General features: G+C 39.7%; 1 protein-coding gene and 1 long non-coding RNA gene across 2 annotated transcripts in view; one reads left to right on the top strand and one right to left on the bottom strand.

Moving 5' to 3' along the window:
* Positions 1-4592: 4592 nt before the first annotated feature.
* The window catches only part of LOC112449768, a 20442-nt gene continuing 7771 nt past the window's right edge, over positions 4593-17263 (bottom strand). The window contains exons 2-3 of the long non-coding RNA XR_003038301.2: positions 4864-4905; positions 4593-4763 (exon numbers count right to left, since the gene is read on the bottom strand). This is a non-coding gene — a long non-coding RNA (uncharacterized LOC112449768). The remainder of the gene's footprint in view (positions 4764-4863; positions 4906-17263) is intronic.
* LOC119616803 (mitofusin-2-like) lies at positions 13272-17257 on the top strand. Its single transcript, XM_037974336.1, has 2 exons — positions 13272-13958; positions 15877-17257. Exons 1-2 carry the CDS (start codon positions 13713-13715, stop codon positions 16045-16047), a joined length of 417 nt encoding a protein of 138 aa, XP_037830264.1. The 5' UTR covers positions 13272-13712; the 3' UTR covers positions 16048-17257.

Genomic DNA, 17263 nt, shown 5'->3' with positions numbered 1-17263 from the left:
GTTTTAAATAAATGCTTCTATTTTAATTAAGTTTTGGTCTTCATTGTAACTGATGTGCAGGGGGATAATGAGTGGTTGACCTCAGTATTTTTTAAAGTCTGGTTATTTCCCTGGACAAGGCCAATGAATAACAACAGAGAACGCTGATAAATAGACAGATGCTGTACTGTACTTTGCTTTTTGTGGGACAGGCTGCATGTTGGATCACTACACGTAACAACAAAACATATCTAATTCTGAATTTAATAGCATCATTTTACTGTTAAGCATGCATAAATTATTTTAATATTTTCACTGGGTACAAAACATGCTTACTGTATTCGGTCTTGTAAAGCCACCCGCTGAATTTCAGCTCAACTAACCATTATGGTCTATAAACACTCCTTTTTATTGGCTGCAGCAGTAATCTCCTTCCATGAGTATTGAATCGTTTGATTATCTTTGTGATCTCTCAAAGAGGGATCATATAAATGCTGATACAGATGAACCAGCTCCGCTAGGGCACCGAAATCATCCATTCTGAATGGAGCGCGGCGCATGACGTATTTTACAATAAACAAGCGGACCTCAGCCTGGCTGTGAGGGCAGTAATGCCTTGTGGCCCGCCAGGCTTATAATACACTGGGGGGGAACTCTGTGGATATCGTAACTGGGTCTTCCTGAAAGCAGATAAGAAACCCAAACAGGACTCCATCCAGCAACCGGGTGAAAAGGAGGACCCCAAACCCAGACCCAGACCAGTGGTCATTCCGTATGTGGCAGGAGTTTCAGAGAAGCTGAGATGTTTATTTTCTAAACATGGCATCCCAGTGGCTTTCAAACCTCAAAACAAACTCCAGCAAAGACTGGTTCATCCCAAAGATCTAGTCCCATGGCACAAACAGAGTAACATTGTGTATGCTGTTAAGTGCCAGGAGGATTGTGATAAATATACATCGGGGAAACAAAGCAGCCACTGTCCAAAAGGATGACCCAGCATAGAAGAGCAACATCATCAAGTCAGGACTCTGCAGGCCAGCCGTCACTAGGGGTGGGCAATATTACCAAAAAATGATATCACAATACATTTTTTAAATATCTCGATAACGATATCACAGATGATATTCCATATTTTCTGCTTTTTTTTAAATTGGATTTGCCCAAATATGTAACTTCAAAACTGTTTTTTTATAAACAGATTTAACATGTCTCCACCCTTACCTGACACAACATGCTTGCATGACTTGCAAAATATGGTGATCTGATCCACATCTTCTATTTTGAAACCAAAATAATTCCAAGCAAGAGAAATGGCTTCTTTTTTTGGAATAAGTCGGGACTCTTGGGAGATATTTCCGTGTTGTGCTCCGCCATGTTTGCTAGGTCACGCTTGCGGCGCCTCTCCGTTCTTCTTTTTTGTTTTAGTGGCAGTTCGCAATCGAAGCATTACCACCACCAGTTGGTAAGAAGTGTGGACCACATAGCGCCTTACGCTGCACGGGTCAGACTCCATTAAATTACGTCATCATATGATATTGCAATAATTTTTTTTACCGGTGTCAAAAGATCCACCTGTAAACGAGACGATATGGCACACTCCTTGCAATCATTTTTTCAGAGATGAAGATGTGCACATCCTTGATAGAGAGGAACTTTGGTTTGAGAGAGGAGTAAAGGATGTCTTTATGAAGAGAACCTGTCCATCATTAAACAGGGGCGGAGACCTCTGATCAGTCGTTAGGCTGATGGTCCTCTTTTGCAGTTTCGGGTGTCACACCCAACTAGTTGATTCACTATGCAAAGGTGCTGCTTGTAAGGCAGAGTTTGCTTGCAGCTCCTCAGGCTGAAGAAGTCTTTTGGATAAAAGACAAAACGTATCATCTAAGAAGTAACCATCCAGAGGACCTGACTCAACCATGTTAGGTTTTAAACTAATGTTTTATCACAGGGTTTATAATCTATTTTTCAATGTGTCACAATGAAGTCATGAATGATTATAAATCTAATAAAAAATGACAAAAACCAATTATTTAATTAAGGTAATTAAGGGATTTACCAGTGCATATATTAGTACTGTGACAATTCAGTATAGACAATTTGGATGGGTAGAGTAAACTGGCAATGAATATGTCAGTCACAGGTGATCGCTGCACCAAGAGTGGGTGCAGTGGGTGCTGTCTTACTAACAGCCCCCACATTTAAAAAGCAAAGAAAGATTATATTTTAAACATTCTACACCAAAGGTATTCAATTGAAACCTAAGGAGGTCCAATTTGAAAACAATTCTTGAGGCAAAGTTCTGAAAGATCATAATGTCAAATTATTTAGAGGTATGTTCAGTATTTAAGTAGTCCATCAATCATGTCAGCATCTGCATGTAATCACTACCTAACTATCAAATCAAATTAATTCAGTATAATTCAAAAACCTTTTAAAAATATTGATTGTCTTGTAACAAAAACCTGACACATATGTATAACTGCTGTTATGTATAATCTACTTTCATTTACTAATTCCAAAGCAGGACTGCCTTTAAAAGTAAATTAAAGAAAGTTTAAATGAATAACATTTGAAAAGTGTGTTCAAATTAAGTGCTGAACTTGAATTTCACCTTCTGTTTTACATCTTAACTCAACTGTGTGAACTAATTATATAGATAACACATTTTAACAACTTGGAAATTTAAAACTTTTTTCTTGCTTTTCATTTAACTTGAATTTTTTCTTCTTTCAGTGACAAAACTGAGCTCTTGCTTGTCCTGCCAGGACATTAAACCTGGGCTTAAAAGGAATCAGAGCCATTCTCATACACAATGTGAAGGTGCTCACTGGTTAGCCTGGAACGATATTTGGTTTTGATGATGTTCATTGTGGAGAAAGCTGCCTTACAGTTGTGTGTGGAACCAAACTTGGGTATAGTGCTATTTACTGCAAAACTTGGAAAGCTGTCACAGGACAGTTTGGATCCAGAAAGTTGAAGGGTCAAGTCCTATAAATTGCTCTTTCAAAGCCACGTCTGCTTGGAGATCACCCCACTGCATCTGGAGAGGTCTAGGATTGACCCATTTAAAGAGCCGTGTGACTTTCTTTGAGAACCCCCTGACATCTGTGATAAGAAATGGTTCTGAATGAGCAAGGAGAGCTGTTGTCCAAAGCTGAACCTCTTTATACGACTGCTGAAGTGAACAATCAACTTATTAATAAAGTTCCTGGACCTGTTCCTGCATTGTTGGGAAGTGTGCAGTTTCCCTGCAGGTCTTCCTTGAATACTTTGCATTTCCTGAGAAAGGAGCGGACAGCTGTCATCAGTTCACAAACTGAATTATTCTTGCCCTGAAGCCTCAAATTCAGTTCTTTCATATGTGAAGTGATATCAATGAGAGAGGCCACACAGTCCATTTGTCTCTCATTTTCTAAAAAGAGAGAAAACTCTGATGCTTTTTGACTCCTCAGCTCTGCCAAAAAAGATGCTACTTCCCTCCAAATTGACCAAAAGTGTGCTAACACCCTGCCTTTGTTGAGCCATCTTACATTGTTGTGCAGCAATTGTATCAACTTCTCTGAGGAATTCTCTAAGCATGAAATGCTGGTATCAAGAATATGGCCTGAGAAAGTTGATCATTTTCATCATTGTGTTTATCACCTCAGTATACTCATCTGACAGGGAGGCACAGAGGACAGATTGATAAATGATCTAATGGTAAGCTATGCGCTCAGGCATTTCTTGTTTTAATCTTGCGATACATTTTTTCTCTCTCCCAATCATAGAAGGAGCCCCATCTGTTGTGAATGAAATCAAGTTTTTTGGTTCTATTCCTCTCTTTATTAACATCTCCTTAATAGCTAGGTAGATGTCTTCTCCTCTTGTACTTGTCTGAAGAGGTGTGATACCTAACAGGTCTTCACAGAATGTTTTGTGATTTGTGTTGAAAAACCTGACATACACTAACAGTTCAGCATTGTCACAAATGTCAGTGGAGTCATTCGCAGCTAGGCCTAAACCCAGTGCCTTATGCATGACTTCATCTAGCTGGGTTAGCTTATCCAGAGCCAATATTTCACCTTTCTTTGTGGCAGATGATGCTGACATGGGTATTTGCTGTATTCTGTCGCAACGTTTTTGCTTTTGTTTTCTTTCAAGTACAGTTTCAATTCAATTCAATTCAATTCAATTCAATTCAAAAATACTTTATTAATCCCAAAGGGAAATTAAATAATCAGCTACTGCACCCATGCATTCTTTGACAATCCCTTCATCAGTAAATGTTTTTTTATGTTGACCCAAAATCCAAGCAGCGCTAAGGGAACACTCATGAGCATGCTGTTGAGCAGTGAATGTGTGCTCAAAATATTGATGGGCTTCAGGCTACTTATTTTCTGTGATCTCAATTCAGATTTTAGTGGATATGTTTGTTCAAAGCCTTAATGTTTAAGGCTGTTTCACATTGCCACTTTTAATTTGTGCAACAGTTTCTGAACAAATGAGACACACTGGTTTAGTGCTTCCACTAGGGAGTCTGACCAGAAACATGCTCAAAAATGATATACCAGTGTGAAAAAAACGTTACATTAGCTAATATTAAATCACTAAACTTTTGCATGATACCGTTTGTTTAGTTTATTGCAGTTTGCACAAACTTAAGCTTGTTTTGTTTGACAAGCCATCTGCGTACAGTGTAGGACTGATCCCTCTACCTTTCCCAGTGTAAGGTCAGGTAGTCCAGACTTCTTTAGGAACAGGGCAGCTTCTGTTGGTCCGACTCTCCCTGTGTTTCCAGGATCCACCTTGAAGCAGAGATAGTGAACTCTTACTCAAGGACATGCTCATTCAAGCTTACAGAAATAAAATAACACATTAATAACATTATAGTTACAGTCTTCCCACCTGTCTGTAGAAGTTCTCATAAATTGGGTTCCCACTGGACAGCTGCACAGAGACAAAGATGTTCAGACACTCAGACAGAAACAGAGCACTTTTTCTTGATTTACATTTATGACTAACAAGAAAATCCTTCTATCCATTTTAAATCAAACGGAAACCTGTCAGTCTTATTATATACTGCATGTTAAACTGAGACATAACCACACTAAAGATTTGTCTATTTTGAATTTTGAGATGAGCACTTTCAACACATTCAATTTGATAAAACATCTAAAAAACTAACAAGACATCGAGTTCAAAGTGTTTTCTAATAGCAGCAGGAAAATGACTGCAGTCTGCCTTTGAGCAGAAGAAGGAAGAGGGACTTTATGGATTTGACCACAAGCTTCCCAACAATCTTACTGCTCACCAATGAGTGTTTTTGGAAAGAAAATACTAATATTGTCCTGCATGGAGCACCAAAACTGCCAAAATAAATAAAAAAATATCAATGATAATAAAAATGACAATAACTAAATGACCCATTAAAGTAACTAATATGTCAAGGAATGCAATATAAAATATGAGTTTTAGACAATTAAAACTCAATAAATTGTGGCAAAAAAATGAGTATTTTCCTTGTTTTAACTGTATTTAATATTCTATCTTTGAGTCATTCTTATTTCTTTGTTTAATTTTTAGAGACATTTTTATTGCTGTGTTGTTTTTCCTTTCTTTTTTCCCTAAAATGATTTATTACCATTTTTTATTGTGTTAAAACAATTGAATTTCTTCACGTTTTTAGCATTGGTAGACTTATTTCCTTCTCTATTAATTCAGTCTTTAAATTTTTTTCCCCCCATTTTTTCTCAAGTCCATTTACCGTTTTGCGGCCTATAATGCACACTTATAAGCTTTCAGTTTTCTCAAAAACGACAGTGCACCTTATAAACCAGAGCGCCTTATATATGTAAGAAGTTGTAATGTTTTAGTATGACTTTGGTAAACTACAAAGCCGCACCGCTTGTAGCATTAAGGATCAGTTACAGTCGCGCAGGGCCCCGTGCATGGCGCGCTGACCTGAGCGAGCGATGTAGGCGTTTATACTTGACGCTTACGTCGTTGCAGTATTCTCTGAAAAGACGGGGCTGTTTTGTTTCACTTAATGTGCCTTAGAGTCCGGTACGCCTTATATATGACAAAAGCTTAAAAATGGACCCTTAATTGACAGTGTGCCTTATCATCCAGTGCCCCCTATAGTGCGGAAAATACGGTATTTCTATATTTCTGCATTCGTTTTTCCTGCCTCCTATTTTTTTTCAGCTGCCCACAGTGAGCAGCAAGAAAAGTAAGAGGGGGAAGTGTATGGGTAGGGGTACAGTCTTTCAAACCACATTTTCGGCTCTGCTTCATTTCTATCAGTCCAAACTGAGGCACAGGCTCTGTGCTCTGAGATCGACTACACAGGCCCGACCTGAGCTGGGCAGCAGTAGCAGCAATGAAGAGTGTCTTCAAATAGAGGTTATACAGTTACCTTCAGCAGAAAGTGCTTTGTATGTTGAGATAGCAAATGAGGCACATTGCTGTCTAAGATGAAAATTATTCAGTCAGTGAGAACTAATTTCTGATTTGTGTGGCTGATTTATGAGAGGAAAACTCTAGTTTAGTCTCATGATAGACCATCCCCTACTGCTAATGAGAGATCTTGCCGCTGTAGCGTCCCGTTTTAATAACTTTACTGCTCAAAATAGATAAATGGACTGTACTTAAATAGCGCCTTTCTAGCCAACCAGATCACTCAAAGGGCTTTACAACACAATCAGCCCTCATTTACCCATCCACACAGGACTTTACAACATCTCTACAAAGCTAACCTGAATAAATCATTCTATGGAGACTAATCAGTGCTTTAGATCACATTCATACACTGATGGGGCATCGATCGGAGGTGATAAGGAGTTCAGTGTCTTACTCAGGAACACTTCAACAAGTAGCATACTGGTGGAATCGAACCTCCAATTATCTCATTGGAGGACGACTGCTCTAACCAATGAACCACAGCCGCCCCCAGGTGACAAGAGGTGTGTTAACTGGTGTTTTAAATCTTATCATGGGTATTGAGTTACAATTTGGTGTAAACTGACACTGTCACTTTTGTAAACTTCTGCTTCTTAATCTTTAATTATATGAACAAATGTGATTAGTGGTGGCAAAATGAGTTGGAATGAGCACAGGCTGCAGTAAAAAAATAAGTATTGAATTTTGCCGCAATTGAGATTTGCATAAAATGACTCCATAAAGACACCATCCAGCAAGCCCGGTAACTAAAATAGCATATAATCTACCTATAAATAAAAGTTATAGAACAACAAAAATTGAGTTTTCAAACCAACACTCTTATAAACAAAAGTAGCTTGTTGCCAGGCCAGGTGATGAATCACCAAATGTCAACAAACCATATACAAACCCTATAAAAAGTATTTACCCATTAAGTGTTTTATAGTTTCCTTGTGGTCATAAACCAATCATGGTAAATATAAATTAGCCTTTTATTACAATAAAAACTTCAAGCTTTTGAGATGGAGAATTTGAAAATAACAATAACTTAACGGGGTTTCCCCCAGTGTATTATAAGCCTGGCGGCCCACCAGGCTTTAGTAACCCCTCCACTAGGTTAAGCTCCGCTTGTTTATTGTAAAATACATCATTTTTTATACACATTTATTTCCACCCGCACCCCCAAAAGTATAAATCTACGCGTTGATCACCGCGAGAGGGTGCTTGCGCCAACAGTGACGCAATTGTGCTGTCCCCGTCCCTACGCGGTGTCGTGTGGTCGTGCACCTCCTAATTTTTTTTAAGTTCGCACGCGCCACGCTCTAGTCAAAATGGACGATTTTGGTGCTCTAGCGGAGCCGGTTTGCCTGTATCAGTATTTATATGATTCCTCTGTAAGAGATAAAAGATAATCAAACGGCTCAAAACTCATGGAAGGAGATTACAGCTGCAGACGATAAAAAGGAGTGTTTATCGACCACAGAGAAAAGAAATATTAGTCCTATGATGGGCAAATCACAATTAAAGCAAATAAATCAATGAAAGTCAAACTGAATGCTTTAGGTCTAAACATCCTCTCTGTATCACAGTCAGAAAATCTGCTCTCTTTTTTTTTTTTTTTAACGCATTTCCACTGCTTATGTAGCGTACTGCCCTGTCTTATCTGAGAATACTGCACCGACATAAGCGCCAAGTATAAATGCCTCTACCGTGCGCTCAGGTCCATGCGCCATTTGCGGAGCTCTGCGTGACTCTAATGAGCCCTGAGGCCAAGCCTCAGCTACCGCTGGAGTTAGCATGTTGTCAGAGCCACAGCAATAAACATTGAACGAGCAGGTTTAAACAAAAATGGTTAGTTGAGACAAAATTCAGCAGGAGGCTTTACAAGACCGAATATGGCGAGCATGTTTTGTACTTAGTGAAAATACAAAAAAAATATCCTTGTTTAACAATAAAATTATGCTATTAAATTCAGCATTAGATATGCTTTGTTTTGTTGTTACATGTAGTGATCCAACATGCAGCCTGTGCCACAAAATGCACAGTACAGTACAGCATCTCTCTATTTTTCAGAGTTCTCTGTTGGTCTTCATTGGTCTTGACGTGAGACGTGTGTTGGTGCCTTGTTTGCCCTATTTTATTTATGTTAATTTATTTGTAAATGTGACTTAAATTAGGTGCAAACAATTTGTATTAATTTTATTGTATTTTTGTTAAAAAAAAGTATTTCAAAAGTGCCTTTTTGTAAAACTGCAGTTGTGTAAATATTTGACACAAATATCTTACAATATCACATAATAAATAGCCATATTTTCAACTTTCCTGTCAACGTTAATCCTTTTTTTTTTACTAAATCAGCCATTCGCCAGCCGATGATTGACCGGCGAACAGCCACAATTCCTCATTGCGACTCATTTTGCGAGCTTGGGTCAAATATTTCAAATGCTGACATTATTACTAGACTCTGGGTCAGTTTTAATGTGAACCAGTTATCTGGTTGTTGTGGATGAATATCTGTTTTACTGTGTTAAACTTTACCCATGATAGTTAGATATTTACACCTAATAGGCCAGTTACATTTTTTTCTCTGTGACATTAGTATGCACACTATATGTTACAGCTTTAACAAAATCAGCTGACAGTCACATTGTTGAACAGTTTTAATCAGCTTCTGTGGCAGAACTGTTTACATTTTTCACCACGGTAAATATAACATGACTATTGTCTGTTTAACCGATTGTGACTAGACTGTTGTAAGTAGGCCTATCGCGATAAACGATAAATCAATTAATCGCACCATAAAAAAAATGAAGTCGATAAGTTTTATTTATCAGCGTTATCGTTCCTTCGTGTCTCTCTCTCTTTCTACTGAAGACGCTGGATGACAAAAGGCTCAGCTCCGGTGCTCTTCACTGACCTCTCCCTTTCTCTTAGCATTAGGGGGCATGGCCTATCGCGTCAAGTAGCCAGTGCAACGTCTTGTACCGCTTTAGCATTAGCCCCAGCTAGGAGTTAACAAGGTAAAGAACAGCCGTTTCATATTGGGGGAAAAACTAAATGGAAGTGGTGTCAAGGTTGAAGTAATAGCAGCGGTGTGGGAGCACTTCGTATTCAAACTAAATGACCGAGGCGAACCGCTGAACCTTTGTGAGCTGGTATATCGCTTTTATTGCCATTAGCTTTTGTTATTTGCACTTTTTGTTTATAAAACTGGCAGTTTTGTGTCATATGTCTGGGTTTTGGTTGTGTAAGGATTTGGGTTTTGTTTTGTTTCTTGGTTTATTTTGTTATTATGTATTCTGGTTTTGTCATTGTGTCTTGTCAATATTCTTTCACTCCTCCTCTGTCTCCACTTGTTTACTTGCCACGCCCTTCTCCACCTGCCTTCACTTGTAATCACTCACCTGTACCCACTTCTCACAATTATTCCTGTCTTTTAAACCCAGTCAGTTTCTTCATTCCCTTTCCAGTTCATTGCCTCAGGTACAGTCTGTGTCATTCATTACATGTTAGTCCATGTTTCCACCTTTCCTTGCCTTGCTGTTTTGTATTTAGTTTAGTTTAGTTTTGGCTGCCACGCCAGCCCTTTGTTTTCTGTTTTGTTATTTAAATAAATTTTTGTTTTTAAGTAGTGAGTCTGCGCCCTGGGTTCCTCTTGCTCTCCACCGTTTTTTGACAGTTTTGTCCATCTTCTCTATGTAAAACTAATGATTTTTACTTTTTGAAGGGCAGTTTAGTTTACAGACCTAATAATCCGTACTGTTTTGGTTGAATGTAGGTTTTATTTTATTTTTTAGTTTTTATTCAAGTGCATTCTTTGTTAATGAAGACTGATAGTACATTTTATTTTTGATTTCGGTTGTTTAGTTTAAAACGACCTCTAAACGATATTATCGTTGATCGCAATAATTTCTGAGACAATTAATCGTCCAGCAAAATTTGTTATCGTGACAGGCCTAGTTGTATACACATATATGTACACATATAGTTGTATGCATGTTCACATGTAAACTTGTACACATATTGTATTCAAACGGATGTACAAAGCAGAATGACAGGAGATGAAAGATGTCTGAACACTCTGTTTTGCTTTTGTTGTACAGACTGCACTTGTTTAGTGTGGAAGACATTGGAAGATAAATTTATTGAAATCATCTTGTCAAGGCTGCATCACATCTGCATCAGCTGTTCACCTGAGCTCAGCTGAGATGCAGACAGTACCTCACTGGTTTGGCAAACAGCATTCGTGAGAAGTCTTAAGAATGTCTTACGTGATTCACATTTTGTGAAGTTAAAAATGTTTTTTGCACAGTAAATTGTTCTGATTGATAAGATATACTGAATAAAGTTCATTTCATATTTTGATTTGAATGTTTTGACATAATTAACCTCAAAATTTTATTTTTTCAAGAAAATATGTATTTAAAAAGGTTGTCAGGTTTTTAACCTCAAACTTGTGTAAACACAGCTTTAATGAGAAGCTAGGTCTTGTACAGCTGAAGCATCATTCTAAGGGCTGAAAAAACTCAAACATCAGACAGGACAGATACCAGCTGAGGCTGTGACAAAAGCTTTTCCCTTAACCAGGACTGCTCTCGCATTTCGTGAAGTGCACATGCTCACACGCCACACTTTCTATTTTTCACGCAAAAAAAAAAACCACACACACATGCGCACAGCCTTTTTGTCACTTTAATGCTATATCTAGTGAGTTTTCAGATCCCTCTAGCATTTTTTAAAGCGACTAGCGACAAATCTAGTGACTTTGGCGGCTAAATGTATGAAAGCACTCATTCTGCAGCGTACTGTAAGCCCCGCTCCCTTCCCAAGCACTGACAGCTGTCAATCTCACAGCAGTGAGGAGAGCCGCTCCACTCTGTGTCCACGGTGGCGTAAAAAGTTATATGGGGTGCTCCTGTGCGCCCCCTCGAGCATGCGCGTGAGCGCGATTGTTTTCGTGTGAGTCGTGTTGTCATCTGATGACAGAGAGCCAAAGATGGAGAGGCAGAAAACTGAGATAACAATGTAGGCATGAAAGAAAGCTTTTCAAAGTGGTTGAAAGACAGCAGGAAGTTCTGTCTGAGCATCAAAAGGGGGCCTGGAAATGTTCAGGTTAGTTAAAGCTACTAATTTTTAATTAAAAAAAAGTTACAACTTACTGATCAGTATTTACAATATAGCAGTTGAGAGGATGAAGAGAAAGAATCAGGACAGACAGGAGAAGGAGACAGGTTGGACTAATGTTAGCTGGAAGTGTAGAAACAGTCACTTAATACCAAAGGATTTATTTTTAAATATTGTTTATATTTAAAAAGTGCATTAGCAAGATGTGTAATTTATTCAAAGCAAATTAATAATACTTGCTTGACTATATGACTTAGAGGAGAAAAACACAAGTAAAGAATAAATGAGACAGACATGAGGTCGGTGATCAATTGCTGTAGAGGAGAGCAGAGATCACATCAGGTAGGAATAATTCAGCTAGTGAGGCCACAAAAACCTAATTTCTGCTGACCACCACTGTGTCAGTTTGGGAAAATTAGTGCAGGCAGACATGGCAAGACCAACACCACAGAGGAGAAAGTGGACAAGAAAGGTGCAGATGATGATGATGATGGTAATGATGATGATGAGGGAAAGGAACAGAGAGGTGCAGAGGAGAGGGTTGTGGCAAGACCTTACTTAGAAGATCCATCTGAATGGCCTTCACCACAGGAAGTGGGGGACTCATTGAGGCAGTTCATGGTTGAGAATGGCCCACAGACATGTTCTGACGGGCCATACCCCATATCGGGTATTATATGTTATAAGTCCATGAATAAAAAAAAAACGATATTATTCACGTAAACAGGTAAAAGAAAAAAAAAAAGGGGGGGGGGGGTGTAATGTGTCTGCATACCCCTCAGAAAGTAGGTCGTTGCACCTCTGCATGTCCACATTGCAAATGATCATTCATATGCAAAGCTGCCGCTGATCCCGTCCTGGATTACAAAGCGGGATGTAAACATAATGTAAATATAATTTTGAATGTATTGTTTTTTCACTGACTCTGTAGTGCTAATATAAATCCCTGTGGTTCCAACCCTGAATAAAAGAGGAGAGTTGAATGTAGAGCTGGCCATTCCTTTTGTCTTTTTTTCAGGTATAGTACCTGGGGTTTTTAAACATGCATTTGTACGTCCTCTACTTGACCTTGGCCTTGACCCTTCTTCTCTGCTCCAATTTCAGGTCTATTTCTAATCTCCCATTTGTTTCTAAAATACTAGAGAAGGTTGTTTACAACCAGTTGTTACCTTTTTTAGAGGACAATGGTATCACTGAGCCGTTTCAATCTGGGTTCAAAGCCCTCCACAGTACAAAGAGTGCACTTCTGAGAGTGTCTAATGATATATTCTTGTCAACAGNTGTTGTTTACACAACTTGCGCTAAGTTTCGGTAGCGCACCCCCTGCGCCACGGCCCCGCCCCCCGCAACACGAGGAGGCGTTCCTCTGCTCCCGACCAAACTGGCCGGTGTGAATACGACGCATTCTTTAAAGAGCCGAGCCGAGTAGAGCGGGACTTCTAAATTAGGGTCCGTGTAAAAGAGGCATATGTTACAACAAAAAATATATTTCTCTCCCCCATCTTTTGCCATTTTCAAACATTTTTGAAAAAGCTCCAGGGAGCCGCTAGGGCAGCGCCAAAGAGCCGCGGGTTGCCAACCCCCGGTCTAACCACAACCCGGCGTTCGTTGTGGTACAAGCACCCTGCTCCAGGTTGCACTGTGGGAACAGAGATGGCTGTTGTTAGGCCTTCACATGGTAGTTAGCTGTAATCCAGTTACAGAGTTTTAAACTGAGGTCATTTTATATTCAGAAATGACCGTGTGCCCTTCTGGTCCAGTCTGGTAAATGACAGTTTGTAAGATATGTTAGTGTTAGAAGTATGTGTTGAGGATTACTCTAAGCTGCTACCACATCAAATTTGAACATAATATTTGTAAATTTGACTGAGTTTTATCAGTTTTGTTGTGGCTAAGGTCAGCTGTCTGTAGCGACATCTTGAATTGGGTTAATGAGGTTCAGACCTACATCAAACAGCTAGTTTCATTAAATCTGTTCATGGATTAAGAGATATTTTGTTAACAGATCGTGTTTTTAAAAATCAATCTTGTGCAATCAGTTAGTGCATAAAAAAGTTAAAGTCCTAGTGAACTGGATGCAGCTAGCTTAAATGTTGTTGTTCAAATTTATACTCGATAACCACAATTTTTCAAATCTACTAAATCTGTCGAGCATCAGTAGCTGTATGGGACCGTTGGTGTTTCAGAGGTAAATGTCTGTTGTCTGTCTGTCTGCAGAGGGTCTGAAGCCTCTGCTGCCCACTTCTGTCAGAGAGCAGGTAGACAAGATGGTTCCTCGTCAGGCCTTCAGTCTCACCTACGACCTCGCCTGTGACAAGCTGTGTAGTGACTTTCAAGAGGACATCAGCTTTCACTTTTCTCTGGGGTGGACCATGCTCGTTAGCCGCTTCCTGGGACCCAAGAACACTCGGCGGGCCCTTGTGGGCTACAACGATCAGGTAACGCTTCTAGAATTTGATTATTTGGACTCTTCTACAATAAAAATAGGACATTATAAATACCTAGCATTCATTGAAGGAACGTTAGGAAGGAATTCTAAGATCATCTCGTGTTGAGAAATAATGACGTCCAGTCTTGTAAATGTTGTTTTGCACAATCTCCAGCAATATTGCAAGATCTTGTGAGATGTGTTAGCTCTTAGACTATGTGGTGAGCATGACTCTCAGCTACTACCACAACACATTTGTGACCCATCCTGGCACAATGAGTTGTAATGCACACAAGCTGCAGTGCAGGAAAAGTGAGCTGATTTTTGCTGAAATTGAGATTTGCCAAAAAAAACGGGTCCATAAAGACACCATCTAACTAAAGTAATCTTCCTAATCTACCTGTAAATCAAAGTTTTCTAACAAGTATGTCTTCAGAAATAGGTATTTTAAAACTAAACCTATTAGTTTTCTTTGAAATAGACTGTTTTTCTCTGCCAGCTGCAAAACTGCTGGGAAAGTCTGTAGAAGAACATTCAGTTCAGTTTATTTCTATAGCACCAAGTCACAACAAAAGTCGTTTCAGGGCCCTGTACGAAAACATGTACATACATTATAAAAGCCAATTAGTTAAAGTTTCTATCTAAGGAAGCCAGCAGATTGTGTTGAATCTTCACTTCGTCTCAGTCTCCCATCCTGAGCAGCACATTGGTGACAGTGGAAAGGAAAAACTGCCTTTGAACAGGAAGAAACCTGCAGCAGAACCAGAACCAGAACCAGGCTCAGCTGCTTCGACCAGCTGGGGTTAGAGGACAGGAAAGAGACACAGACAAACACAGAATGACTAAAAGAAATGTGATGTACAGTAAACCTTGAGGATTTCCATTTTGAAATATGGGTCCAGACCAATGGAAAAAGTTTCTTTTAAAACCGGTTCTCTAGTTAACAAATCTTGCTTGTTGCTAAGTGATAAATCGCCAAACTTCAACAAACTTTATCATTTTGAAGCTTTTAAAGTGGAGAATTTAAAAATGAAAAACATTCCTGATTACCACTCATTTTGCCAGAACAGGTTACATTTTAGTTTAAGTCCATCGCAGAGCCACATAGAGGCAAACGAGACAAACAACCATTTACACTCTCACTCTCACCTAGTTCCCACCTAACCTGACATGCATGTTTGTGGTCTGTGGGAGGAAACCGGAGTACCTGGAGAAAGGCTGGGAGGCAAACCTGGACCAACCACTGCCACCCACAATTACAAACTCAAACGTGCCCACAAATGATATTTAAAACACCTGGAGAATGGAAACTGTCATGTCAGTGCAGTGCACATATTAACCTTGAATCACTTGAAGAGCACAGACCTCCGCCAAGGCCAGAGCATCATTAAAACATGGTATGATCCTGAGTACCACCCAAAGTTAATCACTTCTTTGTGGCCATTACATCTAAATCTGTTTATTAGTTTTTAGGTATTCTTGCTAACAGACAGACAGACAGAACTTTTTTGGCAGCTGGAAGAAAAACACTTAAATGACCTGCCCTGCCCTGGATTTTGGTTACAGTTCATTATTGTAGCTTATAGCTCACAGACTTAAGATTACATAAAAATGACTTTTGAAATAATGAAAGGTATGAATATATTTCAAAAGAAACTCCTGATTAAACTGTGGTGATCTGGTCCACTTATTGATTTGTTTCTGTTATTAATGATGCTCTCTGTTCAGGATCACATCAATTTATACCTTTTTAGTTGAATTAATAACTAACCTACCAGCTGCTACAGAGCCAAATAACTTATTACTAATTTTCACAAAGCTTCTTATTAAACTATAAAAGCCTTGTTCTTATTATGTTGGCTTGCAGAAAGGCAGATGATAATCTGTCAGACCACAGAATGACTCCGACTCTGCTCTGACACTTGCAGGTTCCTAGGCCCATGGCTTTAACTCCAGTCAGCACCAGCATGCCTCCGTTCCCACAGAGCTCCATGACCCAGGAGGAGCTGATGGTCTCCATGGTGACCAGTCTGGCTTCCCTGACTTCCCGTACCTCCATGGGTGTCCTGGTGGTCGGTGGTGTGGTGAGCACTCATTAATGACACGTGGCTGATGAAGACCAACTCTCTATGAAAATCACTCACATCAGTCCTGAAGATCAGTTTTTCCTCAAACAATCCTCGAGTTACAACTGACTTCAGATGTTATTTAAGACTCCCAGCCTGAATCCTACCTTCAGTGCTGCAGAGACGCCTCCTCTGAACGCAGCTGAACTGTAGCTGAGCCAGAGTACCATCTTATTGGCCAAATTCCATGTTTAACGATGTAACCACATTATTTGAGCCCAGAAGTGTTCAATTATATGGTGGATTAATAAAGTTTTAAAAATTAAATGGTAAAATATTCACAATTGATATTAAATATTTTTTACAAAAATACAGCAAAAGCCTTTTCAGTTCAACAGAACATTGAATATTTGATTAAGTTGCTTAAAAATCTGCCTGCAAGTCTTTTATAAAATTAAATCCTTTTTAGACTTTTATTTGTAAAACATTTTGAAAACCATGCATCATATTTCTAACACTTCACAATTCTGCACAACTTGTCTGTCACCAAGATCCCAGAAGTTTTTTTGTTGTAAGTTCCAGGGGTGTGAATACTTTTTCGAGGCCCTGTACGAGTGTCATATCCATATCAAGTTGTTTCCATGACCTCAATATGATCCCGGTCGTAGCTTGCATCAGACCAGTGTGGTCAGTGGTGCTTCAGACTCTTCACCAGGACCTCAGTAGGTCCCACCGTGATGATAAAACACCTCAACCTCATGACCCTCATGATCCTCCATGACCCTCATGATCCTCCATGAACCTTCATGACCCTCCATGACCCTCCATGACCCTCATGATCCTCCATGATCCTCCATGACCCTCCATGAACCTCCAAGACCCTCCATGACCCTCATGATCCTCCATGATCCTCCATGATCCTCCATGAACCTCCATGAACCTCCATGACCCTCCATGATCCTCCATGATCCTCCATGACCCTCCATGACCCTCCATGATCCTCCATGATCCTCCATGACCCTTCATGACCCTCCATGACCCTCCATGACCCTCCAAGACCCTCCATGATCCTCATAATCCTCCGTGACCCTCCATGACCCTCCATGACCCTCCGTGACCCTTCATGACCCTCCATCCGTGACCCTCATAATCCTCCATGACCCTCCGTGACCCTGCATGACCCTCCGTGACCCTCTGTGACCCTCCGTGACCCTCCATGACCCTCCATGATCCTCCGTGACCCTCTGTG

The sequence above is a fragment of the Kryptolebias marmoratus genome, linkage group LG24, assembly GCF_001649575.2.
Source record: "Kryptolebias marmoratus isolate JLee-2015 linkage group LG24, ASM164957v2, whole genome shotgun sequence".
Classification (NCBI taxonomy): Eukaryota; Metazoa; Chordata; class Actinopteri; order Cyprinodontiformes; family Rivulidae; genus Kryptolebias; species Kryptolebias marmoratus.
The sequence above is the reverse complement of the archived record's forward strand: the minus strand, read 5'-3'. Positions and strand labels throughout refer to the sequence as shown.

Coding starts and splice junctions, on each gene's coding strand:
- LOC119616803 (XM_037974336.1), top strand. CDS start 13,713: ATGTCTGTTGTCTGTCTGTCTGCAGAGGGTCTGAAGCCTCTGCTGCCC. Junction 13,959..15,876: donor TTGTGGGCTACAACGATCAG/GTAACGCTTCTA, acceptor TGACACTTGCAG/GTTCCTAGGCCCATGGCTTT.